We start from the raw sequence: 25,162 nt of genomic DNA, 5'->3' as shown, positions 1-25,162 counted from the left end.
CTGGGTCTTTCCTGCCAAAGACCCTTTTCCAGAGGGGACACGTTTGGCTGATGATCGGGAGGGTGGGGTTGCCTTTGTGACACCATTCACATGCCCCCCACCCCCATACAACAAATAGTTTTTTGATGAATAACTGCCCTCCCTTCCTCCCTGACACGCCCATCGCAGGGCCACAATGATAAACATGGCAGCAGTATCCACGCCCTTCCAGAAACCCCACGATTCATTTTGGGAAACATTTTTATAATTCAAGTCTTTCGAGAAATTGCTCATTTCTTGAAACTATCTCTTTTTAGAGGTAGCTCAATCCTGCCGGGGGCGGGGGGGGGGGCTCCCCACGTGGTCCTGAGCTTGACGCTGTGTTTCTCCAACCCTTCCCTCTCTAAGCAGGCAAGTCTTTCCCCTAAACAACACAGGGCCCCAAACCATAATTACATCTCAAGCATATTTTTAGAAATTATTTATTTCAAACATGTACAATTTTCACTTTGAATGCAAAATAGCTGATAAAAAGAGAAAAATATTGAAAAACATTATACTGACCCTTTGCCCCATATACAGACATCAGCCTTTGGTATTTGCTTTCAGGTAGTTAGGTAAAAAAATTTTTAAAAATTAAAACTATTATTTTTCTTTAAAAAAAGGTAAAGTTGAGGTATTATATTTAACAGATGTGTGATACCCATCCAAACACAGTTTCTCTGCTAATTAACAGCCTTGCTAACGTGCTGTTCCAATCCTCTTCCTAAAGCAGACATTCATTTGAGCATATGTTCATAAAACTGGCAGCATTCCTTAATAATCAGTAAGGTTGTCATAGAAACTCCCTGGCACTGCCCCCAGGCCACCCCAAGGACACAACGCTAGCAGAACCTGCAGAGGATGCACAGGGGTGTCTGGCACAGAGCCTGAGCCAGCTGGCCTGCCTTCCAGCAATAGCCCCGCTGCCAACTGCCACATGGGAGAGCTGGCATGACCTCGGAAGGGCCACCCATTGCCCCTGCTTCTCCAAATGAAGGCACATTTCTCACCAACTCTACCTGAAACTGGATGTCAGACTCTTCCCCAAGTGGGTCAACCTTCAGTACCTTTGATGAGGGGATATAGCTCAGCTGGGCAAGATATTCCTAAACATTCTGCAGGAAACCCACAGACATACCATGACCACGTCAAGCCTGCCCCACACGGCTCTTCTCACCAGCGGGAGGCTCCCAACATGGTTCCAGTGGCAGCTGCCACACCTCATCACGGTATCCTGCCCCTGGGATAGCAGGGGACTGGCAGAGGTTCTGTGAGCCCAGAGCCTGGCACACAGACCTCAAGGTCAAGACCTCGTCAGAGCAAAGAGCTCTCAGAGTTACCAAAAGCTTTGTAGGTCTATTCAATGCTACCCACTTGAAGTTTCAGAAACATTTCCATTAATGCTACAAGAATTACTGACCACATTAGTTGAGACCTTGACCCAGCATATTTTCAACTTTTCTCACCCAGCAAGAAGAGCTGTCATCTCAGGTCTGGCTGTGGTACAGGGGTCAGGTGAGTAACACCCCTCTCGAGGGAAACAGGTGCCCTGTAGGACATGGGGGAGGTCGGTTGAGGCATGCTCACTGACAGGGTTTCGAGATTCCAGCGCAAAGCCCAGCAGGTGCACTTGAGCACACTGAGCATGACCTACAATCCAGAGAAAAATACTTTTCCTTCATTTTCACTAGCTTATAAAGAAATAAAGGGAAAACACCCTCTCCAATACTTTAAAAAAAAAAAAAAAAGGCAGTTTCATTACAATAATAATGAAAGTAACAACAGGAGATCAGAGCAGCGCCTGCGCTATCTGTTTCATCTTCCGCCACCCCTGGGGCCTGGCTCTGGTGGCACTCTTGGAAAAGAAGAGGCTTCTCGTGCACAGTCTCATTTGTGTATTTCTCTTTAACAGCATTTTTGCTGTTCTCAAACTTTAGAGAAAAACAACAACAAACACCTGCCTCACTTCTGGCAGCATCAGGACCCAAAGTCACACACAGAACCGCCCGGCCGTGGCGCCAGAGCACACAACCGATGGGACCCAGCAAATAGTCAATAAAGCATGGCTCTCCTCCTCCTGTCGCCACCTGTCGCCACCTGTGCGCCACTGTGCTTGTTTCTCCAAAAAGACAGGCTACTAGAAAAGTCTGTGGTCTGGTGACTTCTTAGGTGGTCACAAGGCTGACTTTAGTCACCGCTTCACTCTGGGACATCCCGTGCGGTGACCACACACATCCCTGAATTGGCAAGGCCACACTCACAAGTGTGAGTAGCCACCCCACCACAGCAACACACATGGTGACATACTCGGTCAGTGCCCTAATCCTACCCAACCTGAAGCAAATTGAGGAGTCACGTAAGAGGATAACCCCAAGGGAGAGGATGGTGTGACAAGGCCTTGGACAACCTGGGGCTCAGGGGTGGACGCTGGATGCCGTGTTCACAGCTGCCAGGACGGGAACAGCGTGCCCCCAGGTTACAGAAGACACACACTATGTTTTCATGTTTCACTATGTTTTTTAAGACAAAAACAAGATGTAGAATGAAACCAGACTCTCTGCTTTAAAAGGAAAACTGTGTTTTCTCCCTTTTCACTTGACTGTTTTGTGCTAAAAAGGTTACTAAGTTTTTCCCCCCAAGTTATTCATACATTGACAGTGAGCACAGGCTCTCCCACTCTCTCAACATAAAACAACAGGTGTTTCTTTCTTTCTTTCTTTCTTTTTTTTTTAAAGCAAGTTAAAATGCATTCTTGCCAGGATCTTTTTGTCTTTTCACATTAACATCATCTTCCCTTGTTTCTTCGGCTCAACTGAAAACAAAGTCGTGGCAGCAGGAGTACAGCAGCCGCAGGCCTGGACCCCCAAGGCAGAAGCCCCCTGCAGCCAGCTCTCCTCCCTGGGAACAGGGAGGCCTGTCCCCATGACCCTCTTCCTCTTGGTCCCTCCTCCTGAAGTCCTGGGATCCCAAGAGGGGAAGTAGACTAGTGCACCTGCTTCCGGATTCAGCAAGTGCCTGGGTCACCATTCACATTCAGCAAAATGCTAATGAGGAACTAATCACAACTGCATGCCAAACCCACAGGCCCTGAGATTCTCAGCGATACCTCTGTGCTGATTCCAGGTGTGGGGAAGAAGGCAGGTGCTTCTCCCATCCTCAGACCTGGAAAGACTGAATCGTGAAAGCAGAGGTTCCACAGACAAGCTGGGAGGTGAGGCTGTGCCGGGAGCTGCCAGGGGCGTCTCAGCAGGAAACCTGCCACCTGCTGTAGGCTGCAGCTTGTGCGCGGCAACCACCCGGCTCTGCCCACCTGAGTGTCCTGCCCCCTCTGGGCACCGGCATGGACTCCAGCTCCTTTAGGCACTTGGGAAAGGAGGGTTCCAAGACTCAATCACCTCTTCCTTCTGAACAGAGGCAGCAAGCAAACCTGTTTCAAGAAGTGAAGCACCTTGCACGAGGCCCTCCTGCACAGGCAGAGCTCCAGGCCCCACGCCCCTGAGATGAGTTGGTTTGTGCTTCATTGTTCACACAGCTCAGCAGGTCTGGCGCCCTGCTGGCCAGGCGCCACCCAGCCAGCTATCTGGGGAAGAAGTAGTCTGTATTGCTGATGTCGTAGGGGCTCTGTGGGCCCCTGGCATCCGGGTGGCTGTGCCTCGAGGTGTTGTCAGACCCAAGGCTGCTGGGGGACACTGGTGGGGAGATGAGGGGCACACGAACCGGGGTGGGCTTGGGCCTCTCAGGGACCAGCTGTCCCAGAGAATACGGCGGGTGCACGCTGGCCTTGCCTTCCTTCAGGGCATGCAGCTTCCACGTCTTCTTGAACCTTCACAGGGACACACAAACACAAATCATACACATGTTTAGTTCCCCCATGACAGACCTGCTCTGGTGGCCTAGCACTCCCGGCTTTTGGCTCAAGAGTTACAACAATTTATTCCGTCACTGGGAGGTTGGTTACACAATACCCTGAGGAACCAGGGGTATCATGGTCCGACTTAGAGATGGGGAAACTGAGGCTCGCATGGCCATAAGTGTCCTTCTATAGCCCTGGGGACTTGGTCGGTCCTATACCAGAGGCTGCCCACAGGCCACAGGCCCACAGGCCCACAGGCCCACATCACTGGCCCCAAATCCATTCGCTTAAAAAAGAGCACATATTCTTTTAGCGCGGAAGGAACTCAGGCCTCTCAGCTGGGCTGAGGTGGGCAGGGCACAGCAGCAGCAGGAAGGGCTGCCCCCCCCTCCTGCTCCCAGTCCCCCAGCACTCGGCCCACTCCTGCCACCCCGCGTGGGCACCCCTGGGGCACGAGTGAGTCATCTGGCAGGAAAGTGGATGTGACACAGGAAGGAGATAAACATCTCTCTGATCACAGCTTCCTTGCCCTGCTCGGCTCTGAGCCCTCAGTCAGGGCTCAGGAACCAAGACAAGTCACTCTGCCGACCAGAGAACCATTAGCTGGCAACAGTCATCTCCTGAGATGTGTCAGGCCTGCGCTGGGGAAGCACCCCTCGCCCTGCCTCCCACTGTCACCACCAACTCCCACGCAGGCCCAGACGCTCCCCCAGTCCCTTCTCCAGGAAGGGCTTGGAGGCAGGAGGGAAGCCAAGGCCAAAAACAAGTTTTGGGGGTTTTCCTTGGGTTTCTTTTTATATCAACAGGCTATTCCTGTCGTGCTGATGATAAATCATTGATAGTTGGCTCCCAGCCCATTATCCAAATGGAATAAACAACGTGCAGAATGGGGCCGAGGGCTCCCCACCTGGCAGAGAGTACAGCAGGGGCGCTTCCCACAGCTCCGCTGGGCAGGGTCCTGGGGGTTAACACCCTCCCTCGGGACCCCAGTATAGACTGAGGGCAGGGGGCACTCTCAGACCCTCTGGCCCAGGAATCCACTTCTGGGAACAGAGCCTAAGGAAGTTCCAGAGCCGCGGGAAAAGCTTTATGCACAAAGATGTTTAGCACAGAGTTGTCTGTGAGAGCGAAACCACCACCAATAGGAGGTTGGCTGAGAGGCCTGGGTACATCCGCTTAACGGCGCCTGCAGCTAAGGTGAGGGTTACAAAGAAATGAGATAATGCGAAAAAAAATGCTTATGTTATAATTGACACTAAATTTAAAAGGCAGGACTGAGAGTTCTAGATGCAAAATAATCACAGCTACATAAAAACAAGACACTGGGCCAAGGAAAGAGCCTCAGGAAACTCACCTGAACCTAAAAAATTCTTCATCTGGATTCAAACTGCAAGGGTGTGTTCACTTCGTGCAAGCTCGGGGATGTGTGTACTTTTCTGTGTGTTTGCAAGATTCTGATCACATTTGCATGTTAAAAATTAACAGTCTTTGGATAATTCATGATGTTTTTCTTTTATTTGTCACTATTTTTTTTTAAGATTTTATTTATTTATTCATGAGAGACACAGAGAGATAGAGCCAGAGACATAGGCAGAGGGTAAAGCAGGCTCCATGCAGAGAACCCGATGTGGGACTCGATCCCAGAACCCCAGGATCATGACCTGACCCAAAGGCAGACACTCAACCACTGAGCCCCCCGGGTGCCCCTGTTTGTCACTATTTATCAAATCAGCATATACCACAATGAAGTCTCTGTTGACATTAGCTAACCCACAGGGAAAGCAGTGTCTGACCTCTTTTTTTCCAAAGCAAGTAACTGGATGTATAACTGAGAAAAATGAGCTTTGCTTCTTCTGAAATAGTTTGAGTGAATAAGATGATTTTGAAAAATCACTAAGGTCAGGGGCGCCTGGGTGGCTTAGTGGGTGAAGCTTCTGCCTTCAGCTCAGGTCGTGATCTCAGGGTCCTGGGGTCGAGCCCTGTGTCAGGCTCGCTGCTTATCGAAGAGTCTGCTTCTCCGTCTCCCTTTCCCTCTCCCCCTGGTCATGTTCTCTCTCAAATAAATAAATAAAATCTTAAAAAAATAATAAAAAATAAAAATCACTAAGCTCAAAGGGACTTTGGTAGCAGCCAGCCTGGGGGTGTCCACAGCTGGCTCTGCTCTGGCCTGAGAAGGGGACTGGTGGGCCAGGGACGAGGGAGGGTGGGACCCTGCTGCCAGACTTCACACCTCAGCCTCTTCCTCTATCTTACATATTGCGCTTCACAATGTTTTGCTTAAAGAAAACATTCTGCAGCCAAAACAAAATTTTAAAAACATAACAACCATCACTTCTAAACAAGTCACAGGTAGAAACCAAGACCTAGTGAGAAGTGACATAGAGAGCTGCCCGTTCACAGCCACATCTGCGGCACCAGGAGCAGCCTGTGCCCCCACCCTAGAGGTGGGGGCGTAGCTGGTTTTCAAATACTAGAATGAGGCACATAGTTAATTCACAGTGATTTAAACAGGCACGCCCGCAGGAAGTCCTCACTAAAGTGCAGGTCCATTCCAGATAAATACACAGAAAACCAATTCTCGGCTTTGAAGACCCTATTTCTCAGTGCCTCATAGCATAAACCACAGAAAGGGCCCTGGCGGGGCACAGGGCGTGGTGCAGGAGAACTACACCCCCACCTGGAGTCACAACACTGCTTCAGAAGATGCCACACCTGTTTTCAGACACATATAAGTGTCTTTTAATTATCACTAGTAATTGTGGGAAAATACTTAGGAAATACTATGCTTTGCTTGATATACAAAATAAACGTATTACATAGATAAAACGGACTGGCAGGATGTCATATCCTGCGTGTTGCAGTGTGGCCATTCCAGTGGTCACTGAGGCTCTTCCGAATTCCCAGTTTCCCCAGGTTTATATACCTTTCGACATGTGGGCTTTGGGAAAACGGGAAGCCACCAGGCTAGCAAACAAATCACTGAACACTGTCAACACGCGGCACCTGCCCCATCTGTGCCTCCAGGGGCTCTGGTTGTGTAGCAACCGGCTGGTGTCCAAGCACCATCAGCAGATTAGCAAACAAATGTTTATGAAAAACAGGGTCGGTTCCCAACCTAAAGCTTCTCTTTCGATGGTTCAGAGCACACCAAGATGGCGCTGCTTGTTAAGGAAGCCACTGGCCAACACAGGATGGAAGGGACTAGCTGGGCACCTCTCTTAGCTGACGGCCGTTAGTCTGGTGGGCAGGAACTCTTGGGACATGGGTTCTAGTCCTGGCTCCACTAGTAATAAGCTTGTGTCCTTGGGCGAGTCATCTCACCTCTCAAAGCTTTTCCTCATCTGTCAAATTAAAGAATTGGACTACCTGACCTGTAAGGCCCTATCCAAAGAGCATGAGCTTTGGGCTGGGGTCTTGGCTTTCTCGGCACCAGCTGTCATGACCTCGGCTCTTCCAGCTCCCATCTCCTCATCTGCCAAGTGGAAACCCTGACAGTTACTCTATAGGGTCTGTGGTGGCTTATAAGAAAGGTCCTTGGAAGCCCAGACAAGAAAGAGAAACAACATAGAAGTAGGTGCTGGAAGGGGGACCACGAATCCCTCCAAAGGCAGGAGGAAGACCCCAGAATGCCAGCACAGCCCCCCTCTGGTCCAGAGGTGTACGAGACCGCAAGCACTCAGCCCCTCCAAGGACCAACCTCCACACACTTGGAGGCTTATCTTCTGTACACCCTCAGACAGCTTGCTCACCACTACACTGGGACAACAGAGTGGACACAACCCTGGACACAGTTTGAGATGTCACCTTGCCAATCTTCCAACCCAGATAACTTGAGTGGCAAAGCTGTGGCTCAGAGTCTCCATGGGGATCCCATGTATGTGGAAATCTAACCCTCCCTTCCCAGACACCCCAAAACCTCCCCTCACAGTCACTGGTGAGAACCCCTGAAAGCCACGCATGAGGCAAGAGAAGGAGGGACAAGTCTGAAGTTCCTCCTGCGCTCGGGCAATTGTCGCTGTGAGCTGCCATCTGAGCCAAGACCCAACCTAACCTCCCCAGATCTTCAGCATGTGCAAAATTGCTCGTTCCTGTGCTCCAATCATGAACTCTGGAAGGTTCCTTACTGCCCACATAGGAGGAATACTGTTGGCTGACTCTGCAAGCTAGGGAATAGTGACCAAACCAATGGTGCCCAGCTGGAGAGATGGAGACGTGGGCACAGCACCAATGCAGCCCAAGTGTCTCTCCACCTTCAGCAGGACTGAGCACTGACAGGGCCCCTCTAGGTCAGCTGGTTTTGAGATACAGAATATTCCCAGGGGGTCTGGCCAGGCACTCAGACTTGCCAGGCACTCAGACTTTCATGGTGCTTCTCATGTGGCCCTGCCACCACTCTGGTCTATGACTTTTGGAGGATAGGTGAGGTCTTATCACCTACAGCCCCTCAAGCCTAAGGAGCTCCCTCCATATGGGACACACGCCCTCCCCCTCTAGGTCTGTCAAGCAGGCTTTCTGGCCCCTCTGGGTCTGCACAATTTTTCAACATCCGAATTCCAGGGGGCCCATCACAGCATCCTCCCCACCCCACCTCCCACACTGGCAGGGATCAGAATTGTCTACAAACACATCTGCCTGCGGTTTTCACAGGCACCTTGACCTCCATGGTCCCAAACTAGAATCACTGCCCTACCTGGTGGTCTCCCCTGCACCCAGCATCTCCGAGATAGTAACAACACTGCCATCTATACAATTGCCGAGGCCAGAGTCTTGAGGGTCACCCTGGACGTTCCCCCATCTTTCCTTCTCCTCATCTAATCTGTCATCCAATCTTGTCAGTTCCTCCTCTAAAACAGAATCCAAATCAGGTCACACCAGCCAGATAAGGGGCAGAAGGCCACCCCTGGCCACCGCCAGGACCTCACTTACCTGAGGACAATGCCGACACACAGGAGTGTCCCGAAGGCCAGGCTTCCTCCGGCCACCAGGAAGGTGGGCAGCGGTGCTGAAGAAGAATCTTGCACTAGAAGAAAGAAGACAAGGAGGAGGAGAAGGAGCAGAAGGAAGAGGAAGAGAAAACCACTCAGCTGCCTCAAAGGAATGTCAGCCCTAGAGGAGGAATTGGCTCTGTGGACCAACAGGCCATCGGAGGAGCTGGCCCCCCGCAAATCTGACCTCAGGCTCCCACCACATGACAGGAGAGACACCTGAAGCTCAGAGCCACTTGTCAGAGCAGCCTTTCTGGCGGCGTCCAGCCTGTCCCCACAGGGCACAGGGGGTGCAGGACACCAGGGCTTCACAGACTTCATCGACAGCAGCTCCACCAAGGATGCCATCAGAGTTCAGACAGGTTACATCAAGTTTCCTCCACAGGACATCGTGCCTTCTTGGTCACCCCACTCAGTGCTCAAGCCCCAGGAGTGAATTCCCTGAAAGCCGGGACCCCCTGTGTCTTTTCTGCTCTAATGCTCCTAGCTGCTCACATGGAGCCCAGTGCAAAGCAGGCTCTCCACAAATATCACCAAATAGACGAAGGAACAATTGGCTTCACAAGCAGCCATGTCCATCCATGGAGAGGCCTTTCCCACAGCTGACAGAGAGGCTCTGGGTGGCACACCGGCCACTCCAGAGAGGCCATCATGCTCCCTTGCCAGCACTGCACACACTTGCAGGCTCGAGGACTCAGGATTCTAGCTCGTCTGCCCACGTGGCATCCACTGCGGATGCTGGTGCCACCTGACAGTCACCACTTCCAGGGCCCACGGGATGTAGCTTTCAGAAGTCCAGACTGGGCCCAGGCTGCAAGGACAGCTTTCTCCCATCATAGCCTGCATCTCTTGGCAGAGACAGTGGTTTAACAGAGGCCGTGGGATTGGCTTCCTCATTGACGGATACTTCACCATCTTCGGTATTTGTTCCTTTCTCCCTTCAACAAATACTTAGGGACTAGTTACCACCATGTGTCAGAATTTGTTCCAATGTCTAAGCCTTGGGGATACAGGATGACAGAAAACTCCTGCCTTCAAGGAGCTTACTTTTTTTTTTTTTTTTTTAAGTAGGCTCCATGCACAGTGTGGAACCTTATGTGGGGCTTGAACTCATGACTCTGAGATCCATATCTAGGCTGAGACCAAGACTTGGATGCTTTATCCACTGACCCACCCAGGTGCCCCCCTGGATCTTACATTCTAATCAAGGGAGAGACAAACAAATGAACATGAAATATTACCTCAGTAATGACAGGGCAATGATGAAAAGTAAAGCATGGGAAGAAGAGAGTGACGGGGGGCTCTGTCAGACAGTGTGGCCAGGACAGGACTCCCTGACAAGGGAGTGTCTAAGCAGAGACCTGGATGTACAAAGCACCTGGCCAACTGGAGGTTGGAGGAAGAGCATGCAGTATGTGCAAAGGCCCTGAGGTAGAGCAAGGAAGGCAGAGTGAGTGACAGGGAGAATGCGGTAGGCAAAGTCTAAAGCTCTGACCCCACAGAGAACAGAGCTTGGATTTGTGGTTTCAGTCACTTTGGCTGCTGGTGGGAAAAGCATCTGCTGGGTGTTAACAGGAAAAGCCAAGAGACCAGTAGGTAGCTGCTAACGTCCTGCAGGAGGAGAGGCCATAGAGGAGGGCCCAGGAACTGGTGGGGGAGGTGGTGAGAAGTGGTAGCTCCCAGATGTGTCTGGGGAATAACAGGGCCTGCTGACCCCCAGCTTCTGCAACCCAGAGAATGAGCTGCCAATCACCAGGATGAGGAAGACATGAGAAAGGAGAGGAGGCATGAGGTGCTGTTTCAGATTTCCAGCGAGCACGATACCAAGTGCACACATCAACCAGACGGCTGCATACATGAATCTGGGTCATGAATTTGGGAGTCATCAGCCCACAGATGGCCTCTACGGAGACGGGGCTGGATGAGCTCAGCCCCCCGAGGGCCCCTCCCCTACAGCAGCCCTGGAGCTGCGCCCTTGCTTCCACCTCCCCATACCCTCTAGGGGGACACACCCCCTGAGGTCTCTAAAGTCCACCTTGCTCTATCTAGGCCTCTGTTTTGGCCCATCTCCCTGGCTGCCCTCTTTGAGCCTGACCTCAGAGCAGACCCTGGAGATCAGGGGTGCGGGGTTGCTGAGCAGATCTGAACCTCAGTCTGTTAGCAGGTGCTACCTAGCGTGCTCTGCCAAGGCTCACAACTGGGACAGTGCAGCATGGACATCAGGTGGGGCCAGAAATCTGCCCAGGGAAGGGTGGTGAGCCAAGGGCTTCCTCAGAAAGCCAAGAGCTGTCAGAGGAAGCTGCTCCAGGGCTGAAGCTCCGGAGTCGGAGCTCTGGGAATCCCACACATATAGGACCCCTGATTTTTCTTGATGCTTTGCTGGTCTTGTAGGTGTAGGAAAGCTAAGCGCTGAAATCAGGTGTGCCCCCAAGTAATGGTATCCCCCAACACGGCTTCCATTTCAGACTCTGGCAATATTGTTTGTGGCACATGTATTTGTGTTCTGGGCCACCCTTCTCATGGTTCCCTCTAACATATTTCCACTAACAACATCAGACTTGAACATCCAGAGTAGTAACAGAACATTTCTGCCAATGCTCCTTGTCTTCTACAGACTGGCCTCCTGGCAACATTTCCAAGTAAGAAAGGGGTTTTCTGCGGAGAAGACTTTTGTGCCCCTGAGACCACTGGAAAAAAACACCCAGTCCTTACCTGGGAGGCTGGTTGCATTTGCAATATCTTTAGAAATATTATTTTTATTGTCTTCATTAGTGGTCGGTGCCTAAAAGAGAGATTCCCCCGGTAAGTTGGTGTCTGCAGATTCCACCTTCAGCCCCAGCTCGGCACCCACTCTGAAGCAAGCTTTCTATCTCAGCGACCTCTCCATTTCTGGCTTCTTGCCTCAACATCTCGACCACTCTGTGTGTTATCTGTATCTACACCCTATCTACTCAAGGTGGGATTTCTTCCCATCTACCTCTCCAGCATGAGCTTGGGGCACAGCACCTTCTCCAGAAAAGCTTCCCGACAGACTGGCTACAACAGCACCATTCCCCAGGTCCCACACCAGGGTACAGGTGCCCCATCTCCTGGGAAAACCACAGACTAGAATCCTGGACCCAACACTTATTGGCTCTGTGACCTTGAACAGACTTTGTAACCCATGTAGGAGTGTTTTCCTCCCTCCCAGGCACAGCCATCCTGGCTTTGCACCTCAGTTAGCATAATGATTGAACAAGATTGCAGGTGCAAGGCTCAGGGCAGAGCACGGCTGGGCCGGTCCTCAGCCAGCAGCCATCCCCATACCCGGGCTTGGTCAGGAGTCCTCTGGCCACACAGCACAAGTGTCCCTCGGAGCCACTTCTGCTGGGGGCTGCACAGCCCTGCGGCAGGTATGAGTAAGGTGCAAGGCCTAGGTTGCTTCCCTGGGCCGTCAAGCTCCAGGGAGAGCTGAGCCTCCCAGCTTAGCTGGTCCTTAGGGAATTGAGGACTACAGGAGGACACACAGTTGGATGGGAAACTGGATTACACAAAGACCTATTAAGCAGCTTCAGAGGTAATCCTCTTTCCAGAAAATTATGACACCAGGAGCCATAGAGGAAAGGCTCGGATAAACTGAATCTGAGCCACAGGCTAGGTAATCCATGGCACCCACCAGTCAGAGATGAGACGGCAGCCGTGAGCCAGGCCAGCACCACTCCACATGCCACAGGGGCCACAACAGGCCCGGGATGACGGCTCTTACCCTAGTTCACAGGGGCTTGAAGAGGGTGGGCAACGCCACAGCCACGTGTCCAGTACGTGGCAGAGCTGGGATCTAGGGCCAGCCCACCTCCCCCACCCCTAGATGCTGATACCTGACCCCTGACAAGGGCGGGAGCTCACCTGAGTGGAGTGGGGCAGCTCAGTCTCGGCTGCAGGGCTCCTGGATTCTGTGGGGGGAGAGTCTCTATTAATGAATGATTCATGGACCCTGATGGGCTTCAGAAGCAGAGAAAAGCTCATTGCCAAGTTATTTAAACGAGCCTGAGGTTAGACAACCAGATAGCCAACCCTAAAGGATCAGTTTTATAAATGAGGTTATACCCCTATGTTGCAATAGTTTTTAAAAATAAATTAGAAAAGGGGTCCCTGGGTAGCCCAGTTGGTTGAGGGTCCCACTCTTGGGTTCCGCTCAGGTCGTGATCTCAGAGTGGTGAGATGGAGCCCCATGTCGGACTCTGTTCAGCATGGAGCCTGCTGGAGATTCTCTCTCCCTCTCCCTCTGCCTGTTCCCCTACTCACGTTCTCGCAAATAAAAAAATAAATAAAATATTTAAAATTAGATAAATTAGAAATATATTGAGAATATAATGTTGTATGAAAAACCCAAGACAAGGAAAGGCTTAATCTGACCCAAAGTCCCTAAAGAATAGTATTTATATCATAATTTATCCTGTATGATATTATACATCATAACATGTTCACACACAAGAGGAAAAAAACACAAGGACACATCACCAGATATAAGCACTATTAACATCTTAATATTCTTCTACTACTGTTTTTGCAATAAAAAATATTTAAACAAGTTCTCATCCCTCTGGGTGGGTTTGATAGGCTTGGCCTGAGAAGGCATGTGGTTCGGGCACACATGCAGGCCCCTCCCCTCCTGGGAACAGTATTTCTGTATTTCTGCAGAAACCGCAAGCCCCTCCCCCGCACCCCCACCCCAGCAGCAGCAGGTCAAGCATCCAAGCAAGAGCAGGAAGGCGAGGCCAGCTCTGAGGCCAACGCAGGCCCAGGGGACCAGGAGCTGAACTGTGACAGGCAATGGGTGGAATGCACTGGATTTTAAAATATTTTCTTTTCAGTCTATCATTTTTCCATCAAGAAATTTAAAATACCACAGAAATGGTTTACACAAAGATGTGGAGCCTCCCTGAAGCAGGAGGACAATAAGGGGACAGAAGACCAGGTGACCCTGCCCCTCCCAGGAGAGAACCTCCAGCAGGACAGTGTCGTCCCCAGGACAGAGGCAAGCACACACAAGCAGCCCTGTAGCAGACCCCAGGGCCTGCGCACCTCCCTTGGTATAGAGGACACAGAGCCCCAACGTCCCAACCACACAGCACGTCAGCCCACAGTCAGTCCGGGGTAAACGGGAAGGCCCGTCTCCATTCGTTGCTACTCGCCCAACCCAGCGCAGGCTCAGTGGGGTGATGGAAGGAGCAGCAAGAGAGTATAGGCACGATGAAGGTCAGGGGCAGCCCTACACGGGGCTGCTGTCTACTCTCCCCCCTCAGCTCCAATGCCCCACATGGCATGTCGTCCGGAGAAGGATGTTTCACTGCTGCGGCTTAGATTTCTGGGTGTAAAGTGGGGATTTTATCTCAAATAACCCAGAATGAATACAATTTTTCTAATGCATAATAACTCTTACATAACAAGACTCTTTCAAAACTCCCTGAATGACCACGAGGACACTAGATTCAGACCAGTTGGTCCCCAGAGATGAACGTAAACAACTTTTGTATTGTTACAAATAATCATCATTTCCATTTCACAGAAAAGAATGCGGGGCTCGGGGAAGTACTTGTTACCACAAGTAACACGTCACCCACACTGTGTGCGGTCTCGGCACACCTGCTCCAGGTCTCACCTGCCCGTGCTTCTGTCGACGGCCCACCCCTGGGGTGCCCTGGGAAGCGGGCACGCCTCTTTCAGTTTTACAAAGACACGAGGCTCAGAAAGGCGTGATCAAAGTCAGGGAACACATGTTTTTTTCTGTTCAGGCAAAAGTATTTTATATTTCTAACTCCCACATTCATTGAGCACTTACTATGTGCCAATCTCCCCACTTCACGTAAATCAATTTGTTTGGTCTCCACAACAAAATTGTGAGGAAGTATCATTATTTTCCCCCACTTTACAGATGGGGAAACTGAGGCACCAGGAGGTTTAATAACTTGCCGAAAGTTTTGTAAGAAACAAGTGGCAAATCTTTCTGGCTCTAAAAATGAACTTTTTTTTTTTAAGATTTATTTATTTATTTGAGAAAGAGATGGAGGGAAGGAGGGAGGGGTAGAAGGAGAACTCCAGCAGACTCTGCGCTGAGCGCAAAGCCCAACGACCTCACAACCCTGAGATAATGACCTGAGCTGAAATGAAGAGTTGAATGCTTATCTGACTGTGCCATCCAGGCACCCTTGGACTTTTTTTGTTTGTTTGCTTATTTTAAAACCATCTCAAAAAAAAAAAAAAAAAAACACATCTCCAGGGCAGCCCTGGTGGCTCAGCGGTTTAGCACTGCCTTCAGCCCAGGGTCTGATCCTGGAGACCCAGGATCGAGTCCCACGTCGGGCTCCCTGCATGGAGCCTGCTTCTCCCTCTGCCTGTGTCTCTACCTCCCTCTCTCTCTCTGTATCTCTCATTAATAAATATATTTTTTTAAATCAAAAAAATCTCCAGATTGAACATTCCTTATCTTTAGGAAAAAAGTAGGAGCTGAGGTAGAAAACAGACGAGTTTCCTCTTCTTCCTAAAACATCTCCCTGGATTTGGAGAGCCTTTAAAGACCCCTGATGCCTGGTCCATCCCAAGATGCTGAGGCCATAGGTCCCAAATGACCTGAACAGATGACACTGAACACAGCTGAGTTCGGGAAATCCTGGATCCAATGGCTATCTATGGTCACTCCTGGTGGACGGCTGCACCCAACCTTCATTAGTGCCACATACCCTCTTGCTTTTTTTTTTTTTTTTTTTACTTTTTAAATCATCTTTCTGAAAAACTGTGTAGTCAGTAAAATTTCAGTTATGGAAAACTACTTAGAAAAGACTAATAGAAACATTAACTGTAGTTGCTACTGTATATCTTCCTTCCATGAATGTTTCCAAGATTAGAGGACATACTTTCATATTCATAACAAAATGAGTGAATGATAAGAGACAATGGGGCCAGGACGCCTAGGTGGCTCAGCGGTTGAGCATCTGCCTTTGGCTCAGAGCATGATCCCGGGATCCATTATCGAGTCCTGCATCAGGCTCCCTGCATGGAGCCTGCTTCGCCCTCTGCCTCTCTCTCTCTCTGTGTTTCTCATGAATAAATAAATAAAATCTTAAAAAGAGAGAGAGAGAGAGAGAGAGAGAGAGAGAGAGAGATAATGGGGCCCCTGGGTGGCTCTGTCAGTGAAGCATCTGCCTTCAGCTCAGGTCATGAGTCCTGGGTCCTGGGATGGAGTCCTGTGTGGGGCTCCCTGCTCAGTGGGGAGTCTGCTTCTCCCTCTGCTCCTCCTTCTGCTCACACACTCTCTCAAATAAATAAAAAATAAATAAATAAATAAAATCTTTTAAAAAAAAGATTGAAAGAGCACATGTGAAGTATTTTTTTCCCACATGAGTTTTTTTTTTAAGATTTTATTTATTTATTCATGAGAGACAGAGAGAGAGAGGCAGAGACATAGGCAGAGGGAGAAGCAGGCTCCATTCAGGAAGCCTGATGTAGGACTTAATCCCAGGCCTCTAGGATCATGCCCTGAGCCCAAAGCAGACACTCAACCACTGAGTCACCCATGCATCCCTCCCACATGAGTTTTTAAAACAAGAAACTCATTTCTATCAACTTGAAGATTGGTTTGAGTTCACTTCCTTGGGTCTTAGAATGGAGAAATCGAATATAAAAGATGACAGAGGCCTTTGTGACAGATAAGTAATCTTGTTCACGACACTGAACCTCTCCTAGACATTGTTTCTTCATTTCCGAGCAGGGCGGATGGCTTCCTCTCAGACATACATATGCTGAAAGTAGCACCTGCCTGGCACACAATATTTGCTTAAACACTGATCTGACTCTCAAAATTAGGAACACAGAACATCACAAGCCCAGGGATGAGATGCCCAGCATGATGACCACAGTTAATAATATTGCATTGCATATTTGTGTGTTTTTAAATATTATATTCATTTATTCATGGGACACACACACACACACACACACACACACATAGAGAGAGAGAGAGAGAGAGAGAGAGGCAGGGACACAGGCAGAGGGAGAAGCAGGCTCCACGCCAGGAGCCCAATGTGAGACTCGATCCTGGGACTCCAGGATCACGTCCTGGGCCGAAGACAGGTGCCAAACCACTGAGCCACCCAGGGATCCCCCTGCATTGCATATTTGAAAATTGCTAAAAGAGTGGACCTTAAAAGTTTTCATCAGAAGAAAAAGAAATTTGTGGGACATCTGGGTGGCTCAGCAGTTGAGCATCTGCCTTTGGCTCAGGGCGTGATCCTGGTTCAGGAATTGAGTCCCACATCGGGCTCCCTGCATGGAGCCTGCTTCTCCCTCTGCCTGTGTCTCTGCCTCTCTCTCTGTGTTTTTCATGAATATATAAATAAAATCTTTAAAAAAGAAATTTGTGACCATGTGAAGCAACAAATGCTGAGCAGACAATGTAATCGATCACCACTCAGCAACATAAACAAACATCAAATCATTAAGTTGTATACCTGAAACTAACATGATGTTATATGTTGATTATATCCCAATATAAGTAAAAAAAATATTGGGGGGGGGCGTTGGACAGAGAACAGAAAACATATTTTTCTTTTTATTTTATTTTATTTTATTTTATTTTATTTTATTTTATTTTATTTATTTTTATTTTTTTAGAAAACATATTTTTCTAACCAGGTGTGTTTAAATTGCGTATCATGAACAATTAAGGGTAGAGCTCAGGGGCAGGAGCACAGAGAGGGAAAGAGGAGTGAGCCAAGAATAAAAAGCAGGAAAAAAAGAAAAGGAGGCCAAGGGTGGTGGCAGAGAGATGAGAGGACAGGAAGGAGGGACCCAGTGCAGGACCAGGCAGGGGGCCAGGCAGCTTCCTGCAGGGTCTCCCCCTCCAGGCTCATTTGCTGCTTCACACTTGCAAATCACCCACCAGAAAGTCAATCACTGCTCCTCCCTTCGTGCAAAACACCAAACCCGCAGGGAGGAGCTGCCAGTCTCCTGGGGAGTCAGTCACCTCCGTCCTGCCCCAAGCACCCTGGGGTGGTCTGCACAGAAGTCCGCTGGTTGGGGGCCGAGGGGAAAACTGCCCAGAAGCAGCAGGACACCCACACGGCCTCCTTCCCCTCGCATAGGGAATGACCTCCTCCAGGCCTCCTTCCCCTCGCATAGGGAATGACCATAACCGTAAAGGGAATAGCTACTTTTTACCTAACTGTTTATGTCCTTACTTAGCAAAATTTTAAGTTGGCAATCTTATATGGTGCCCAAGATGACGGAATCCCAGGGTCCAGGACATGCGAGCTGGGCAGCCTGGTACACGGGCGACTGTGGCCCCCGGGCCGAGAGAGAGAGAGAGAGAGAGAGAGAGAGAGAGAGAGAGTGTGTGTGTGTGTGTGTGTATACACGCGCACACGCGCACACGAGGCAGGCCAGGCTGGAAGTGCGAGGCAGGCCAGGCTGGAAGTGCGTGCACATGTGGGGCCAGGCCGGGTTCAGGCCCGAGGGAGGGTGGGGAGCGAGGGCCTGGGTGTGAGGAGAGAGCCCATTAGGTTAGCTGAGCGCAGGGGGCACAGTCTCTCCAGAAATGCGTGCCCAGGGGCTCTTCCCCCAGAGACAGAAGGAGGGGGCAGAGGGTCTGAGCTCAGGGCACCCTGAGGCCCCTTGGTGCTACGTGTTTCCTGAGCACTGGGGAGCCGCCCTTGAGGGGGTCATGGGGTTTGCAAGCAGAGAGACATAACCCGCTGTCCTCATGGGCTTCCCAGGTACCCTGCCCCCACGCTCTCTTTGCAGAGGGGCCCTGGGGGCCCGAGGCTCATTCAACATCACTGTGTCAGAGCTGCGGGAGAAGTGTGGAGAACACCCTCCCATGGTGAGCAGGGCTGACTGGCTGCCTGCCCAGGGACCCCTCCTTCCAGCCAGACGTCGGGGGCACAGCTCCATGCGTCATGGCTGCAGGTGCCGTCAGGGGTGACTGGGCCCTACTGGCTGGAGTGCCCCCCAACGCAAGCAGTATGGCTCGGGGAGCAGCCCCCATGTTCCCTCCACCTGCCACCCTCTACCCGACCCTCAGGTGGACTTTCCAAGGTCTGCCTGCACCTGCCCTGCCACTCTCACACCTATTCTCCAGCCTCACCCAAAGCCCCCTTCCCACCTGACATACAGCCAGCCTATAATCTCCTTCTCTCCGGGGACACTCCCACACACCCTCTACCACACGACACAAAAACCTCCTCCATGAAGCTTTTCCTACTGTCTCCATGTGCCCCACAACATGCCAACACCACACTCGGGGAAACATCACACGCACACATGCCCTTTCCACTAGCAGCTGTAGGCCAGTATCCAGGGTAGGGATCCTGGGGTACCCACAGCCCCCTTCCTGTCAGCTCAGGAACCAACCAACACCACATCGCAACTGCCAATTCCTCCAACTGCGTATGCATCACTTTCTGGAGGATGTTTTCTCTTTGCGCTTATAAAAACTTTGCAAGGTCTCAATACTGTCCATCGTGGCAGCTGCCCTTGGTGGGGGACACAAAAGTCACTGGAGTTAATCACCTCTAGCCTCCAGTGTGTCAGGGAAAGGGGACAGCACATGCCCAGCCCAGAGTCCCTGGAGGAGAGCCCTCCGCACGTCAGCCCACGCTGCACCCAGGATGCCAGGGGCAACACGTGTGGAAGATACTGCAGAGTGCACACACTGGCTGGCCCCCACCCAGGGGAGTCTGACAGAGGTGCACCAGGACATATGTGAAAAGTCAATCAGGTAAAGTACTTCTTCAATAAAAATGGCCAGATCTGGTTTTAAAAATAAACTCTCCAAAGGGAGCAAGACTGGGAGCATCCCCACTTCACACATGACAGGGCTAAGGCTCTGAGAGGCTATACAACTGGACTCCTAGGGCCAGTGTGCTCCCCACAACCTCCGTGTCCCCCAGGGATCACCACCTCCACACTGAGGCAGGGAGGCAGTGGCAGCCTGCATCTTCAGGTCCTGGGGGTTGGGAAGCCCACTGATGCCCCAAACATCAAGGAACTGCTACTGTCTGTAAAACACACTGAACCTCACTCTCCAGAAGTGCTCCCCAATCACTTGCTTCAGCCACCAAAGTGCCTCTGGCTCCGCCCTCAGCAGTGGAGGAACAACTGGTTTCTCTCTTGGGCATATTTACCACTGGCTTTGAAGACCCACCAAAACCACACATGGACAGGATAGGGTCTCAAACACATCAGCTGCTTATAGGAGAAGCAGCTAAGTGTCCTGTCCAAGTGTTCACTGTCACTCCAGCAAGGCACAGAAGCTCAAGAATCAGAGACTGTGCCCTGTGCAGGCCAGGTGGCTGCAGCTCCACCACCTTCCACAAATGAGACCAAGTTCAGAGGACGGTAGCCAGACAGGGAAGGAGCCCAGAGGCCATCCTGGACAACAGCCTGGGAAGAGAAACCCAAGCAGACGCAGGTACTTTGGCCATCCCAGAGGACTTCCAAACAGTAGACCAGCAGACTTGTCTCCGGTTACCCCAGAGGACAGGGTTGGGTTCACAGGACAAAGAACTTTCTTCTTGAACAGACATTTCTGCAAGGAAGATACACAAATGCACAGAAGCACATAAAAAGGGATCCCTGGGTGGCGCAGCGGTTTGGCGCCTGCCTTTGGCCCAGGGCGCGATCCTGGAGACCCGGGATCGAATCCCACGTCGGGCTCCCGGTGCATGGAGCCTGCTTCTCCCTCTGCCTGTGTCTCTGCCTCTCTCTCTCTCTGTGACTATCATAAATAAAAAAAAATAAAATAAATAAAAAAAAAAGAAGCACATAAAAAAATGTTCCACATCTCTATTTGTTATGGAAATGTGAGTCAACTGCCACAATACCACTTCACACCCAGTAGGATGGCTATTACCAAAAACAAACAAAAAACAAAATCACAAGTGTTGAGTATGCAAAGAAACTGGAACCCTGGGCATTGCTGACAAGAATGTAAAATGGCACAGCCACCGTGGAAAACAGTGCAGTGGTTCCTCCAAAAATTAAAAACAGAACTACTGTACAATGTAGCAGTTCCACTTCTGGGTGTTTACACAAAAGAACTGAAAGCTGGGACCCAAACAGATATGCACACAGCGACATTCACTGCAGCATCCTCCATGGCCACTAAGAGGTGGACACAACCCAAGTGTCTGTCCACAGGCAAATGGATAAGCAAAATGTGGCCCAGTCACATAACAAATAGTGGTCAGCCTTCAAGAGGACAGAAGCTTTGACATGAGCTGCAGCACGGATGAAGCTCGAGGGCATCATGCTACGAGAAACACACCAGTCCCTAAAAAAGACAGATCCTACTTGATAGCACTTCCACACTTTCCTCCTCCACAAGGAGGAAACCCACAGAGTAGGTGGCGGTCCCCAGGGCTGGGGGCGCTCGAGTTTAATGGGGACAAAGGTTCAAGATGAAGAGTCCCAGGAGTGGGTGCTGGATAGCTGCACTAAAGTGCTAATACACCTAATGCCACTGAACATACACTTAAGGATGGTTACAATGGTATTTTACCACAATTAGGCATTTTAAAAAAGAAAGGACTTTCTAACAAAACAGGGTTTCTTAAAGCTTTTTGTGACCTTCTAAATGCAGTGGTTGGGATACAAGGTAAACAGGTCAGCCTGTATCTGGAACATTTTCTCTGCACAACATTGTAAATAACTGTCTCCCCTCGCACAGGCTGCCAAGGCCACAGTCACACAATGAGCATGTTTTGGCTCAAAGTGTATACAAATCAAAGAAAATCATGGACAGGTCAACACAATCTGGCCTGAGGGGTATCACGATTTACTGAAATGGTCTCCCCAAGTAAGACAGGGTAGCTTGGCCTTCCTTCCTGTCCGGGCCTTCACAAGAAGTAAGCTTTTGAGAAGAGGGTCCAATAGAAACCTGCATCCTGGGATCCCTGGGTGGCACAGTGGTTTGGTGCCTGCCTTTGGCCCAGGGCGTGATCCTGGAGACCCAGGATTGAATCCCACATCAGGCTCCCGGTGCATGGAGCCTGCTTCTCCCTCTGCCTGTGTCTCTGCCTCTCTCTCTCTCTCTCTCTCTCTCTGTGACTATCATAAATAAATAAAAATTTAAAAAAAGTATTAAAAAAAAAAAAAGGAACCTGCATCCTGCTCTCAATGGACAGCAGCAAGTAAAGGACCAGGAGAGACATGAGCCTGCACTGGACCTCATGGGCAACCAATGGCAAGTCTCCCTAACCTGGGCCTCCCCTGGGGGGCAGAGTGGGAGAAGGGGCAGGCCCAGATGGACCTGGGTGGTTGGTTTTATTTCTGTCTTTTCCTTTTTATCCACATGTACTCAATACATGGGTACTTTACTCTCTTTTTTAAATTGCCTGATAATAACAACCCTGTGGTTCAATCCTGTCGCTGGGCTACATAGATGTGACACTGAAGGCAGCCTGGAAGCCATTCTATGATGCCAACATTGGGAACCACGGGATGGGCTGGCTGCTAGAGTGAGTAGTAAGCTCTCTGTCTATGGAAGCATTCAACCAGAGACTGGATGGCCACCCTCTGCACTGTAATCCAGAAGTTCCTTTACCTGGTCCGGGTCTGCTAAATCCTAAGCTTTCATAGGAAGGGATCAAGAGATGCCTCAAACTTTTCTCAGGAAAAATGTAAAACAGCCATGTTAGATTGCTGGTCAGGAGGCAGCACGAGAAGAATTAGAAATAGCTTCCTCTGGAAAGCAGGCCTGGAAATGGGAAGGGCCAGGACGAGCGATGCTGTTATTATAAACCCTTCTCTGCTTCTGGGCCATAAGATTGTACTAACTTGATAAAAATTTCAGCAGTTAAACACACACACACACACACACACATATTAATCATGCTGTTGCTAAACAGTACATTTTCCAAAACTAATGACAGGCGAAGGCTCACTGTGTTCTCCATACACACAACCATACTCAGAAAGAGGAAAGCCACATGCTAAGATGTTCTCCCTGCTGTTCTACAGGTGGTGAAGACACTGACAATAGTTATTTTTCATACATTTGTGGGATAACAAGCATGGTGATTTCAATAATTCCCCAAAGGCAATCCTTATTGCCTTTAACGTCTTTCTAAAAATAAGCGATGTCAGTCACTGCGGCACACTAAATACAGCTACAGGTTCTTTGTGGCCTCCATCCAGCTGCAGGGTGAGCTTGCCACCTGCGCCTGCATGAGCAGCGGGAAGGGGAGGCTGGGGAGGCCACAGGAGGCCACAGGGATACACTGCCCACCGAGACAGAGCCGGCACAGGAGCGCCTGGGGGCCGGCCTTCCACAATCCTGAAGGATGTCCAATTTCGGGGTGACTTGCTGCACAGCAGGAGGTAACCGGGATGTCACCAGAGCTCACACAGCCCCCCGCGCCCCTCACGGTACCTGTCCAGGGGGTGCCCACTGCCTCCTGGCTCCACGTACTCCAGGAACCATGCCCAAACTCCTCTCGGGCCCGAAGCTGCACCACGTGCCTCATGCCCCTCCAGGCGTCATGGATGATGCAGTGATGCTGGAACTCCTTGATCTGAGGTTGGGAGGGCCACGAGGAGTCGGGGTAAGGCCTGGGGGCTCTGGTCAGGTCCCTTTGCAGAGACACAGGTGCCCCCCGGGCCAGCCCTGCCCTTAGGCCGCATCCTCCCTCGAGTGCCTGAGTGACCAGGCTACAGTGAGATGCTCCAGAGGCTCAGAGTGGGATGCCCCACCCCCGGTGCATGGGGGCGGGGGTGGGGGGTTTGGGGAGTGGGGGAGGTAGGGGGTGGACCGTGACACCCTCAACACATGCGTGGCCCACCTGCCCCTGCATCACACTTGTCCTCCATCCAGGCCTGTGAAGATGAGGGGCCCAACGTCCTCAGTCCCGTTTGAGAAATGAGACAATAAGGCTTAGAAAAATTCAGAGGCTACCCTAAGGCTGCTCTGGCACAAGGCACAGAGTGGCACCCAAATCCTGGTTTCTTTCCAATACCTTTCCTGCCACCCCTGAGTACCAAGCTGCAGAAGTAAAGGAAGAACTTACCATCAACATTGTGAACGTCTTTGACCTTTCAGCCCGGTACCGGAGTTCAAACTGTAGCCTGTAGAAATAGGAATTCCAGGAAGGAGGGTCTTGCCAGGAGACCCTGAGCCAGCGGGGGTTCCTGTCCACGGCAGTGACGGTGATGTTGACAGGCGGGTCAGGCTGAACTGTGGGCCAAGAGAACACGCTCTCATGCAGCAGCATGTGTGGGCTGGGCAAGCTCCCCCAAATCAGCCAGGACTACCCCACCCCCCCCACCTCTGGCATCCAGGCCATCTCCCCCACCTTCATCCACCAGTCAGGCCTCTGGCCAGTAAACCCCAAAAGGCAGCAGCTCATCAAACCTCGCAAGAGGCACCCCTTACCCCCCAGGAGGTCTCTGCAGGGCCCTGGGTCAGAAGGGATGGGGCATGGAGCAGTGGGGGCGGGGGGGGGTTCCAGAGGAGCTCACTCACGGATTCCGTAGCCCTCAAATGTTTGTGGAGTGCTGGACCTGCTCCCAGCGCTGTTGGTGACGCACAAGGACACGACATACAAGGAGTTGTCTCCCTCGGGGACGGCCAGCTGGCAAGAGAACTTCTGGGGCCCCTGAGCATAAGGGCATGGCTCCTGGGAATCTCCTACTGGGCGGCCCCGACTGTGGACACAGGACAGGGACAGGCTGGCTGATGCCCACCTCGCCGGGCTTTGTTAGGATCAAGTGGAAACTGAGCGAGACATCCAGGGTAGCACTTGGTAGGGCAGCTCAAAACCCTGAGCTAAAAGACTCACTGGGCCCTGGAGGCATTGGGCGGGGGGGGGCAGCACACGCCAGGAAAGGCCCCAGCCCAGCCTCAAACCTCCAAGCAAACAGACTTGCTCTTTGGTGACAGGGACAGCCCGGGGACCTGGGCTTGCAGGCACTGCACTTCCCATTTCCCAAGGAGGAGGCAGCGTTTCCGGCCCAGGAGCCCATCAAGACTGCTGAGTGGGTGAGTCACACACGGTCACACCTGGCCTGGAAGCCTGAGACGTCATCCACGTAGGACAAGTGTGGGCACACGAGGTGCCAGCAGCCACTCGTCTTGCTGCCGGAGGACAGATCACTGCTGATTCAGGTTCAGACCCCAGGCCCAGAACAAACTCTTTCTGGGAAGCCTGCTACACTGCCCCCAGCGGGACTGAGAGCCCCCCCGCACCCCACCACCATCCAGGCTTCCACCCCACCTGACATGGAGAAGCAGCCCCCCACCACCACCGTGTAGGGACCGAGGGTGGTATCT

General features: G+C 51.2%; 1 protein-coding gene across 7 annotated transcripts in view; it reads right to left on the bottom strand.

Moving 5' to 3' along the window:
• Positions 1-445: 445 nt before the first annotated feature.
• Positions 446-25,162, bottom strand: part of IL6R (interleukin 6 receptor) — a 42,477-nt gene continuing 17,760 nt past the window's right edge. For 4 of the 7 annotated variants that reach the window (XM_072829570.1, XM_072829573.1, XM_072829574.1 and 1 more), the window contains 7 exons: positions 24,356-24,537; positions 23,901-24,067; positions 23,267-23,408; positions 12,745-12,791; positions 11,572-11,641; positions 8,801-8,894; positions 446-3,844 (listed from right to left, as the gene is read on the bottom strand). In XM_072829570.1, the coding sequence (XP_072685671.1) occupies positions 3,598-3,844; positions 8,801-8,894; positions 11,572-11,641; positions 12,745-12,791; positions 23,267-23,408; positions 23,901-24,067; positions 24,356-24,537 (949 nt within the window). In that variant the 3' untranslated portion in view covers positions 446-3,597. Of the gene's footprint in view, positions 3,845-8,800; positions 8,895-11,571; positions 11,642-12,744; positions 12,792-17,438; positions 20,612-23,266; positions 23,409-23,900; positions 24,068-24,355; positions 24,538-25,162 lie in introns of those variants that run through there. The other 3 variants (XR_012032627.1, XM_072829571.1, XM_072829575.1) reach the window with 3 other exon arrangements.

The sequence above is a fragment of the Canis lupus genome, chromosome 6 (assembly GCF_048164855.1).
Source record: "Canis lupus baileyi chromosome 6, mCanLup2.hap1, whole genome shotgun sequence".
Taxonomy (NCBI): domain Eukaryota; kingdom Metazoa; phylum Chordata; class Mammalia; order Carnivora; family Canidae; genus Canis; species Canis lupus.
Note: the sequence above shows the minus strand (reverse complement) of the source record. Positions and strands in the feature narration are given on the sequence as shown.